Source organism: Schistocerca serialis, chromosome 12, assembly GCF_023864345.2.
Source record: "Schistocerca serialis cubense isolate TAMUIC-IGC-003099 chromosome 12, iqSchSeri2.2, whole genome shotgun sequence".
NCBI lineage: Eukaryota > Metazoa > Arthropoda > Insecta > Orthoptera > Acrididae > Schistocerca > Schistocerca serialis.
The window spans coordinates 109,461,841-109,474,747 of NC_064649.1; the positions used below are offsets into that span (position 1 = coordinate 109,461,841).

Here is a 12,907-nt window from a genome sequence, read left to right on the forward strand (position 1 = left end):
TGAGCATTCTGCAGGAATTTTGCCAGTGGGGGAGGGACTCTAAAATCACCATTTTGATATGAATGAGTTGTTCAGTTTCATAAATGTCATGCCATAAGAACTAAATTTAAAGGTGACACTAAAAATGTTTTGTATCCTGGAGAACTGATGTTATCCACTCAGTATATGATAAACAATTGCACTCCACACTGCAGAAGAGTTAGGGTAGGTGCCTATGCTTTCTGCTGTTGACAGTTGAATCAGTTGGACTGTAGCACCATTTACATGTGGTACTTCCATCCACTAGTGCTGCTGTAACAACATACTCCATCTTTGTGCAGTATCTTAATGGTTTCCCTGATGACTGTTGTGTTAGGAATTTTTCACTAATTTCTGAAAAACAGCCTATTTAGAATATGAGCTTGGCGCAAACAGTCTGTGGTCAAAGCAGGCAAGTATCTGAACTGCAGGATCTCACAGTGATATGAAGTTATAAAATCTTCCGAGCATTGCAGGTATGTGAAATACTGTATCACTATAACAGTTGACAGCCTGATAAGATTTTACTTATCCATTTTGCTGTGAGAACACACAATTGACATACTCATTTATTATGTCAAAAGACTGTCTTCTCCAAGCTTTCATTCTAAATGCACTGTTTTCATAACCAGCCCTAGAAGATTTTAGTAACATAAGCAGGTCATTTTTGTAAGTCTGATGTGTGCCCCGCTAAATTATATCAACAGTAAAATTAGACAGGGGTAGGAAGTATTTCTACTTATGGAGTAGTGGCAAAGATGTCATACAGTGATATTTGTAAGCATGCTGCCTATCTAAACCAAATATTCGTTCATTTTCCAAAAAAGAAAGGGTTTGGAGGATAAAGACATAATGGGGGCAAATTAGAAAGCATTCATGTCTCTAGGTGAAGAGAGATACACCGAGACAGAACAACAAGATTCTACAGGCTTTGGAAGTTCACTGTATTGTGGTGTAAATTGTTCCAATATTATCCTCACGTTCAACAGTGACTGTAACAAGGGCTGTATTACAAACTGTATAGATGCTGTGTTTGGGCTCTATCAGAAGAAATTTTGTGATAAGTAGCACACAAAAACAGAATTATAGAGAAATTTTTGAATTAAAGGTAGTAATACATCATTTAAGACTTATTATTTAGCTCCATAAACTTTCACTGCAGAATTTATAATTTAATTAGGTAGCAAAGAAATGAAAAGTATTAAAACATTAAGGCATTCAACACTGTTTACTGTCATAACTATGACCAACTATATTTTTTTTAGAGAGAAAAGAAAATAAAGCTTGAGACTCATGACCAAGTAAAACTCAGTGTTTTAGTTTTAATAATAATGTGTTGTAACTACAAGCAAACATGTTTGTTAGGTTAATGCAACATAACAAAAGCAAAATTTACTTGTATTAAATCCAAATACAATACTTTCTTGCAATACTTCATTAGTGAATGAGGTCATCTTTGAAACATCTTTCTCCAGCATCTGGAGCTCAAGAATCTGCATCTGTCAATAGGTTTGCTCGAAATGAGGTATCGAAGAAATCAGCTTCGGGGGGAAATCAAAATCACTTCAAACTGTACATATGTGAACATTGGCTGCAACTGGGCATCAATGTGAATTGGTGGGGGAGATGGAAAATTTATGCCAGACCGGGATTCGAACCCAGCTTTCCTGCTTACTAGACAGGTGTGCTGAACGCCATGCTGTTCGGACACAGTGGTCATCACAGCTGTATAGACTACTGTAGCATGCCTCTTGTCAGACCAAGATTCTCAGCCTATCCACACACCACAAATATAGTGCCCCTTGTCTAGTATCCTCATTACTTGCAGCATTTTGTGAATTCCTGTAAGAGTTTGAGCCTAGTATGGATCTGCACTGCAGGGATCGTTGGCCGTCCTTGCCTTAATTTTATATATGTGGTGTCTGTTCTGTTGGAACAGATACCATTTTGGTCCAGCAGCCACTTTGAATTAAGCCACAAAGGAATTACAGACATTGTCTGCAAGTGGGCATCGATTTAAATCGACAGGGAAGGTAAAAAGTTTGTACTGGACATGGATCCGAACCCAGGTCTCCTGCTTACTAGGCAGACGTGCTGAACACCTTTGTGTCTAATTCATAGCAGCTGTCAGATCAAAATGGTGTTTGTTTTTCAGACATATCTGAAAGAACAGACAACACTTATATATAATTAGTGTGAGGACAACTAATTGGTAACATCAGTACAGATGCACACTACACTTGAATTTGTACAGGAATTGGTAAAAGTTGCGAGTAATGAGGAAATGGGCATGGGGCACTACATTAGCTTGTGTGTATAAGTTGAGAATTTAGGTCTCACAAGAGGCATGCTAGGGCACTCTGTGCAGTTGCGATGATCCCTGTATCTGGGTCAATAAGCAAGAAACCCAGGCTTAAATCCCACTTTGGTACAAATTTTCAATCTCCTCCATTGATTCAAAATGGTGCCCACTCACAGCCAATGTCTGTAATTCTTTTGTGTTTTAAATCACTTCAAACTGAAATAAAACCCTGTTAACCACTCTTTTACACTGGAAGTGCACAAGTGACTTAGTATCCCGAGTTCACATCACCATTTCCTGACACATTTTAGCAGCACATGTGAATTGATAGAGCTACAGAGAGTATGACAGTAAGCTGTGAAGTCTCAGTAACAAAACTGTGCTCCGACCACTGACACTTCATAGTCGTCTCACTGATTGTCATGGAGCAACAGTCATTGTTGGAGAACTGGTTAGTGCACACGTGATAACCCTTCCACCAGCCTGCCACGGATGCAGCCTGCCTTAATGTGGAATTGTTTATTGAAGAAGTGAATATGGGGCACATCTCACAAGGAGTATCACTGTAAGATTAAGAAGAGAGCCATACAATTTCAAGTGTGTGAGAGGTTCTGTGAGGGTTTCACATCTCTTAAATCTATAAACTGTATCACAAACACTCCTTTCTGCATCTTTGAAATAATTGATGGATGAGGCCAAAACCTGCTCTAGTATTCATAACTGAAATCATAAAATATGGCCCACATTCTTTTGCCTGTGTCTGTATGGGCCATCTTCTGATCTGTTGGGTTGGTGCATAACTGTTTAGAGTTTTTGTTTTGCATGTTGGTATTCCAGTTGCTGTTGGTTTATTTATCAATTGTCATTATTTATTTGTAGTTCACTGTTGAAATTTTAGTTTACATTTTGTCATTTGGAGATAGTGAGTGGAGCTGTGGATGCTAGAAAAAGCAGTGCCAAGTCGAGAAATTGTAACATTTCTGACATATTCTTCTGTTGAGTTCAGTAGAAGGATGACAGAAGCAGAGATAGCCAGAAACTTTTTCGTCTGTATGGGTGTAATGCACCATTGTTTACAGGGCTATGGATCTCATGGAGAAACAGAATGAGCGGAGCTTCACAAGGTGTCTGTTTGTGGAATCTGTGTTGATTTTTATAGAAGAGTTTTTCATTCTCCAAAAAGTGATAATTCTTGAGCATGAAACATGTTCCATAATCCTACAACAGATTGACATCAATGATATAGGTCTATAAATGTGTGCATCTGTCCTGCGGCCCTTCTTGTAAACAGGAATGACTTGCACTCTTTACCAGTCACTAGGTACCCTTTGTTGTTCCAGTGATCTACAATAAACTGCTGCCACAAGCAGAGCAAGTTCTTTCACATAATCTTTGTAGAATCTTACAGATATCTCATCTGATCCTGATGCTAAATGATTCTCATAGCTTTTCTATTCAACAATCACTTATCTCAATATCTGCCATTTTGACATTTGTATGATGATGGAAAGAATGGACTGTGTTACAATCTTTCATCAGAAAACAACTTTGGATGACTTAATTCAGTATTTTGGCATTTCCTATGTTATCTTCCACTTCAGTGCCAATATGGTCTCTGAGTGAAAAATAGATTACTTCGAACTGCTTACTGATTTTACAAAAGACTCAAACCTCTTAGAGTTGTTACTCAGATTGGTCACAAAAGTTTTAGGTTCAAAGTCATTGAACACTTCTCTCATTGCCCTCCTTACACTCATTTTCACTTTGTTCAGCTTTTTTTGTCAGTGAGATTTTGACTTCTCTCGAATCTGATATGAAGCTCTGTTTGTTTATGGAACAATTTACTAACAAGACTATTAAACCATGGAGGGTCTTCGCTATCCTTAAGACCTTGCTCAGAACATATTTGTGTATGGCATATTGAATGATGTTTCTGAATTTTTTTCCATTTGTGTTCCTTATCCAATAAGAAAAAGCTTTAAAATGGGCACAGTAGAAACACTGCCATACTCTTCACTGTGGTTTGCAGAGTATGGTTAAGTTATAGATTTTGCTACAGCAGAGAAGAAAGACACTGCGAATGGCATAGGAAAATTCTTGTGCTCTCTCTCTCTCTCTCTCTCTCTCTCTCTCTCTCTCTCTCTTTATCTCTCTCTCTCTGTTTGTCTCTCTCTGTCTCTCTCTCTCTCTATTTCTCTTCAAAAAGTATTTGTGTTAATTTCCACTCATTTGTTTGCACATGACAGGTTATTTCAGGGGATTACATCTCGTCACTTTACTTTTGCAGAGCCGCGATTGCTCACGCCTTGGCACACCTCTTCTCAATTCTGAAGTGGACGTCTGGCTGAATGGCATGAGGTGTTCAGCGACATTTCAAGGTGTGACAATCAAGCAGGAGTTTGACGTGAGTACAGGTGTACGTGGCAGTAACATTATGCATGTTAAGTAGTCTACAGTACAAAATTAAGTTCATTGTGAATTGAAATTAAGGTAACCGGATTCTAACATCTTTGCAAAATTTTTCACAGACATTATGGATAAAACTGGACATCATCAGAAATTAAAAAATAATTTGAAAGTATTTCTTATTAACTCACCCTACAATTTGTATGGATATCAGGATCCCTGAAAATCAAAATAATTCTTGGAACTTGAAAGAAATTATATATATAGAGCATATCAACAGTACTTTTACAGACTTTGGGAACAGGTTCCTTATGCCAAAAAAAAGGAAAAAAGTTTGTAAAAAACACATGCTGAAAAATCTTTTGTTTTTGAGTTATTAATGAAAGTTAACAATTTACGTGATTGGAGCTCATCTACACATAAATTTGTAATAAATGCTCAAAATGTCATCCTGTTGCTTCTAATCACACACGCTCTTGTCGAATTGTGGACTATTGCACCATTTCAAATACTCCCTGATAGTTTTGAATGGTTTTACAGGCTTCCGTATCATTTTGATGAAGAGTTTATGTATTCGGGTGGTCTGCTCCATAGACCTATTGTTTAAGGTGTCCCCTGAGATAATAATGCAAAGGACTGAGGTCAGGGGAATATGCAGGCTACGGAACTGATCCTCATTTGCCTATCTGTCTGTCGCACTAGATACCAGTTGGCGAATCTCGAACACTGAGACTGAAATTTGCTGTAGCTCCATCGTGCATAAACGACGTATTTCTTCTTCTTCAAGAGGCACATCTTCTAGGAGTCTTTGAGGGTGTTCCGAATAGAGTCCCTGTAGACTCCACTGTAAGACCTGCTGGGAGAATCTTTGGTCCTACCAGTCAGTCACCTACAATTGCAGCACACACATTAATCTTAAACTGATGCCGATATCTAGCCCATGGGGTAGTAAGAGGATGTGTATAGGTTGTGGAAATTTATCATTTCATCTCTTCCAAATATTACCTCAGCTGTAAGCAAAAGTAAAAAGACAAGAAACAGATTGGCAGATTGTGTGACAAACTGTCAGTGAAAGGTTTCCTGGAGTGGGAGATTGGCAAGCATAAGGCCCTGCACCTGATACGGATACATGAGTTGCTTGTGAAGTGTCCTCTGTGCTGAAATTGGGAAATGTACCACATGCCAGGGTCACTCATCTTGTGCTGATACCTGGCTCTTCTTTGACAGCCTGTATAATGTACTCTTTCTGGTCAGACAAATGAGCAATGCATTGTCTTCCTCAGTCAGTAGTCTGCGGTAATCCAGTGATACACAACACCAGATGTTGGATGTCTTGTCTGTCTTCTGTCTGGAAACACCATCTGATACACAGCTGTGCAGAACTGTGTCCATTACCAATGGTGCAGTCCTACATAAAAATTGTGTCTCTCTGTTCGCAAAATGAATGTTGTTGCATGTCTAACTGAGTACTTCCAATTAACTCACTACTTGAAGTACATATAGGTACATCGTGGACATGTTGAAAACAGGCAAGTGACAAATGTAAACATCACAATGCTCTCTAGCACACAGCAAGTCAAACAGGTGCATAGATAAGTGAAGTTGTTGGGTTGTACCTGGAAAGCCATTGAATTTCATCTTTCATTAATACTCTGAAAATGAACAGTTTTTGAACATATGTTTATATGAGATTTTTCTCAGAATTTGGGATATTAAACTGTCTCCAAAGGAACATAATTTTTTTTGAAACACCTAGTATCTATTTTTTCTCATTGTGCATAATATGGACAAAATTGATAATAATACAGGGATGACACACTACCATGTCTAGGGGGAGGATTCATGGTGAGATATAAAAATAGCGAAAAACAATTTATTATATATAAAAACAAAGATGAGGTGACTTACCGAACGAAAGCGCTGGCAGGTCGATAGACACACAAACAAACACAAACATACACACAAAATTCAAGCTTTCGCAACACACTGTTGCCTCATCAGGAAAGAGGGAAGGAGAGGGGAAGACGAAAGGAAGTGGGTTTCAAGGGAGAGGGTAAGGAGTCATTCCAATCCCGGGAGCGGAAAGACTTACCTTTGGGGGAAAAAAGGACAGGTAAACACTTGCACACACGCACATATCCATCCACACATACAGACACAAGCAGACATATTTAAAGACAAAGAGTTTGGGCAGAGATGTCAGTCGAGGCAGAAGTGTAGAGGCAAAGAAGTTGTTGAAAGACAGGTGAGGTATGAGTGGCGGCAACTTGAAATTAGCGGAGATTGAGGCCTGGCGGATGACGAGAAGAGAGGATATACTGAAGGGCAAGTTCCCATCTCCGGAGTTCGGATAGGTTGGTGTTGGTGGGAAGTATCCAGATAACCCGGACGGTGTAACACTGTGCCAAGATGTGCTGGCTGTGCACCAAGCCATGTTTGGCCACAGGGTGATCCTCATTACCAACAAACACTGTCTGCCTGTGTCCATTCATGCGAATGGACAGTTTGTTGCTGGTCATTCCCACATAGAATGCATCACAGTGTAGGCAGGTCAGTTGGTAAATCACGTGGGTGCTTTCACATGTGGCTCTGCCTTTGATCGCGTACACCTTCCGGGTTACAGGACTGGAGTAGGTGGTGGTGGGAGGGTGCATGGGACAGGTTTTGCATCGGGGGCAGTTACAAGGATAGGAGCCAGAGGGTAGGGAAGGTGGTTTGGGGATTTCATAGGGATGGACTAACAGGTTACGAAGGTTAGGTGGACGGCGGAAAGACACTCTTGGCGGAGTGGGGAGGATTTCATGAAGGATGGATCTCATTTCAGGGCAGGATTTGAGGAAGTCGTATCCCTGCTGGAGAGCCACATTCAGAGTCTGGTCCAGTCCCGGAAAGTATCCTGTCACAAGTGGGGCACTTTTGTGGTTCTTCTGTGGGGGATTCTGGGTTCGAGGGGACGAGGAAGTGGCCCTGGTTATTTGCTTCTGTACCAGGTCGGGAGGGTAGTTGCGGGATGCGAAAGCTGTTTTCAGGTTGTTGGTGTAATGATTCAGGGATTCCGGACTGGAGCAGATTCGTTTGCCACGAAGACCTAGGCTGTAGGGAAGGGACCGTTTGATGTGGAATGGGTGGCAGCTGTCATAATGGAGGTACTGTTGCTTGTTGGTGGGTTTGATGTGGACGGACGTGTGAAGTTGGCCATTGGACAGGTGGAGGTCAACGTCAAGGAAAGTGGCATGGGATTTGGAGTAGGACCAGGTGAATCTGATGGAACCAAAGGAGTTGAGGTTGGAGAGGAAATTCTGGAGTTCTTCTTCACTGTGAGTCCAGATCATGAAGATGTCATCAATAAATCTGTACCAAACTTTGGGTTGGCAGACTTGGGTAACCAAGAAGGCTTCCTCTAAGCGACCCATGAATAGGTTGGCGTACGAGGGGGCCATCCTGGTACCCATGGCTGTTCCCTTTAATTGTTGGTATGTCTGGCCTTCAAAAGTGAAGAAGTTGTGGGTCAGGATGAAGCTGGCTAAGGTAATGAGGAAAGAGGTTTTAGGTAGGGTGGCAGGTGATCGGCGTGAAAGGAAATGCTCCACCGCAGCGAGGCCCTGGACGTGTGGAATATTTGTGTATAAGGACGTGGCATCAATGGTTACAAGGATGGTTTCCGGGGGTAACAGATTGGGTAAGGATTCCAGGCGTTCAAGGAAGTGGTTGGTGTCTTTGATGAAGGATGGGAGACTGCATGTAATGGGTTGAAGGTGTTGATCTATGTAGGCAGAGATACGTTCTGTGGGGGCTTGGTAACCAGCTACAATGGGGCGGCCGGGATGATTGGGTTTGTGGATTTTAGGGAGAAGGTAGAAGGTGGGGTGCGGGGTGTCGGTGGGGTCAGGAGGTTGATGGAGTCAGGTGAAAGGTTTTGCAGGGGGCCTAAGGTTCTAAGGATTCCTTGAAGCTCCGCCTGGACATCGGGAATGGTGTTACCTTGGCAAACTTTGTATGTGGTGTTGTCTGAAAGCTGACGCAGTCCCTCAGCCACATACTCCCGACGATCAAGTACCACGGTCGTGGAACCCTTGTCCGCCGGAAGAATGACGATGGATCGGTCAGCCTTCAGATCACGGATAGCCTGGGCTTCAGCAGTGGTGATGTTGGGTGTAGGATTAAGGTTTTTTAAGAAGGATTGAGATGCAAGGCTGGAAGTCAGAAATTCCTGGAAGGTTTGGAGAGGGTGATTTTGAGGAAGAGGAGGTGGGTCCCGCTGTGACGGAGGACGGAACTGTTCCAGGCAGGGTTCAATTTGGATGGTGTCTTGAGGAGTCGGATCATTAGGAGTAGGATTAGGATCATTTTTCTTCGTGGCAAAGTGATACTTCCAGCAGAGAGTACGAGTGTAGGACAGTAAATCTTTGACGAGGGCTGTTTGGTTGAATCTGGGAGTGGGGCTGAAGGTGAGGCCTTTGGATAGGACAGAGGTTTCGGATTGGGAGAGAGGTTTGGAGGAAAGGTTAACTACTGAATTAGGGTGTTGTGGTCCCAGATTGTGTTGCTCGGAATTTTGAGGTTTTGGAGGGAGTGGAGCTGGAAGTGGGAGATTGAGTTGATGGGAGAGACTGGGTTTGTGTGCAATGAGAGGAGGTTGAGGTTTGCTGGAAAGGTTGTGAAGGGTGAGTGAGTTGCCTTTCCGGAGGTGGGAAACCAGGAGATTGGATAGTTTTATGAGGTGGAGGGTGGCATGCTGTTCTAATTTACGGTTGGCCTGTAGGAGGATGCTCTGAACAGTCAGTGTGGATGTGGGAGAGGAAAGATTAAGGACTTTTATTAAGGATAGGAGTTGACGGGTGTGTTCATTGGCTGAGTTGATGTGTAGGTGAAGGATTAGGTGGGTGAGGGCAATGGATTGTTCAGTTTGGAACTGGTATAGGGACTGATGGAAGGAAGGGTTGCAGCCAGAGATGGGAACTTTAAGTGTGAGGCCTTTGGGGGTGATGCCAAATGTCAGACAAGCCTGAGAAAATAGAATATGGGAGCGTAATCTGGCTAGGGCGAAGGCATGTTTGCGGAGGGAATGTAAATAAAACTTAATGGGGTCGTTGTGGGGGTGTTGTGAGGGTGACATGGTATTAGAAGGTGGAAAGTGTAACATGAGGTGAAATGAAAATGAAAATAAAAATATATGGGGAGAGATAAAGGTGAACCGGAAAGTAACTGGAGATCTGGAATGAAAAAAGGCGAAAGGTGTTGGTTACAGCTGGGCTATGTTGGACTTGGGTTGGTAGACAGCGATGTGCATAAAGGTTAGGTGGTTGTGTTGCCGCCAAAACACGTTAAAGGACGGAGAAATTCGGGAAAATTTCGAAAAAACTGCGTGTAGTATATTAAAAGGAGTGGGATTGTGGTGGCAGATTATGAAAATGTGGCTAACAATTGTCTGACGAAGAAATAATGGCGTTAAAACCTGTGGGAAGCGGCTAAAAATAATCAGTGATGTGGGAAAAACGGAAATGGAAATAAAGCGAAAGTTATTAGAACTGGCCGAAATGGTTGTTTAAAAGGTGAAAGGAGCTGTTTGTGAACTATAAACGGTGGATATTATAGCGGCGGTAGTGCTGAAAGCGGCAAAAAAATTTTTTTGGTTATGGTTTGGAAGTGGGTTACGTATTATTGAGTATATATATAGGCGGGATAAAATAGTATAGCAGATTACGGTAAAAAGGAGAAGGTGAATACAAAGTGAAACTACTGGCAAAAACAGAAAGAGGAAAATAAGATGACAGAAAAGATTTCGAAATGCAACAGTGACAATAACAAACGTAATTGTTGGATTCAAATTAATGATATCAATATAATAGAAGGAAACATTCCACATGGGAAAAAATTATATATAAAAACAAAGATGAGGTGACTTACCGAACGAAAGCGCTGGCAGGTCGATAGACACACAAACAAACACAAACATACACACAAAATTCAAGCTTTCGCAACACACTGTTGCCTCATCAGGAAAGAGGGAAGGAGAGGGGAAGACGAAAGGAAGTGGGTTTCAAGGGAGAGGGTAAGGAGTCATTCCAATCCCGGGAGCGGAAAGACTTACCTTTGGGGGAAAAAAGGACAGGTATACACTTGCACACACGCACATATCCATCCACACATACAGACACAAGCAGACATATTTAAAGACAAAGAGTTTGGGCAGAGATGTCAGTCGAGGCAGAAGTGTAGAGACAAAGAAGTTGTTGAAAGACAGGTGAGGTATGAGTGGCGGCAACTTGAAATTAGCGGAGATTGAGGCCTGGCGGATGACGAGAAGAGAGGATATACTGAAGGGCAAGTTCCCATCTCCGGAGTTCGGATAGGTTGGTGTTGGTGGGAAGTATCCAGATAACCCGGACGGTGTAACACTGTGCCAAGATGTGCTGGCTGTGCACCAAGCCATGTTTGGCCACAGGGTGATCCTCATTACCAACAAACACTGTCTGCCTGTGTCCATTCATGCGAATGAAGGCCAGACATACCAACAATTAAAGGGAACAGCCATGGGTACCAGGATGGCCCCCTCGTACGCCAACCTATTCATGGGTCGCTTAGAGGAAGCCTTCTTGGTTACCCAAGTCTGCCAACCCAAAGTTTGGTACAGATTTATTGATGACATCTTCATGATCTGGACTCACAGTGAAGAAGAACTCCAGAATTTCCTCTCCAACCTCAACTCCTTTGGTTCCATCAGATTCACCTGGTCCTACTCCAAATCCCATGCCACTTTCCTTGACGTTGACCTCCACCTGTCCAATGGCCAACTTCACACGTCCGTCCACATCAAACCCACCAACAAGCAACAGTACCTCCATTATGACAGCTGCCACCCATTCCACATCAAACGGTCCCTTCCCTACAGCCTAGGTCTTCGTGGCAAACGAATCTGCTCCAGTCCGGAATCCCTGAATCATTACACCAACAACCTGAAAACAGCTTTCGCATCCCGCAACTACCCTCCCGACCTGGTACAGAAGCAAATAACCAGGGCCACTTCCTCGTCCCCTCGAACCCAGAATCCCCCACAGAAGAACCACAAAAGTGCCCCACTTGTGACAGGATACTTTCCGGGACTGGACCAGACTCTGAATGTGGCTCTCCAGCAGGGATACGACTTCCTCAAATCCTGCCCTGAAATGAGATCCATCCTTCATGAAATCCTCCCCACTCCGCCAAGAGTGTCTTTCCGCCGTCCACCTAACCTTCGTAACCTGTTAGTCCATCCCTATGAAATCCCCAAACCACCTTCCCTACCCTCTGGCTCCTATCCTTGTAACCGCCCCCGATGCAAAACCTGTCCCATGCACCCTCCCACCACCACCTACTCCAGTCCTGTAACCCGGAAGGTGTACGCGATCAAAGGCAGAGCCACATGTGAAAGCACCCACGTGATTTACCAACTGACCTGCCTACACTGTGATGCATTCTATGTGGGAATGACCAGCAACAAACTGTCCATTCGCATGAATGGACACAGGCAGACAGTGTTTGTTGGTAATGAGGATCACCCTGTGGCCAAACATGGCTTGGTGCACAGCCAGCACATCTTGGCACAGTGTTACACCGTCCGGGTTATCTGGATACTTCCCACCAACACCAACCTATCCGAACTCCGGAGATGGGAACTTGCCCTTCAGTATATCCTCTCTTCTCGTCATCCGCCAGGCCTCAATCTCCGCTAATTTCAAGTTGCCGCCACTCATACCTCACCTGTCTTTCAACAACTTCTTTGCCTCTACACTTCTGCCTCGACTGACATCTCTGCCCAAACTCTTTGTCTTTAAATATGTCTGCTTGTGTCTGTATGTGTGGATGGATATGTGCGTGTGTGCAAGTGTATACCTGTCCTTTTTTCCCCCAAAGGTAAGTCTTTCCGCTCCCGGGATTGGAATGACTCCTTACCCTCTCCCTTGAAACCCACTTCCTTTCGTCTTCCCCTCTCCTTCCCTCTTTCCTGATGAGGCAACAGTGTGTTGCGAAAGCTTGAATTTTGTGTGTATGTTTGTGTTTGTTTGTGTGTCTATCGACCTGCCAGCGCTTTCGTTCGGTAAGTCACCTCATCTTTGTTTTTATATATAATTTTTTCCCATGTGGAATGTTTCCTTCTATTATATTGAAAAACAATTTATGTTATTGTCAAATCCACAGTAA

The 12,907-nt window shown here is 43.0% G+C and overlaps 1 protein-coding gene across 7 annotated transcripts in view; it reads left to right on the forward strand.

Annotated features, from left to right (window-relative positions):
• LOC126428302 (lysine-specific demethylase 4C-like) overlaps positions 1-12,907 on the forward strand; it is a 383,324-nt gene that overhangs the window by 339,738 nt on the left and 30,679 nt on the right. For all 7 annotated transcript variants that reach the window (XM_050090225.1, XM_050090224.1, XM_050090228.1 and 4 more), the window contains one exon: positions 4,608-4,724. In XM_050090225.1, coding sequence (XP_049946182.1) covers positions 4,608-4,724 — 117 coding nt within the window. The remainder of the gene's footprint in view (positions 1-4,607; positions 4,725-12,907) is intronic.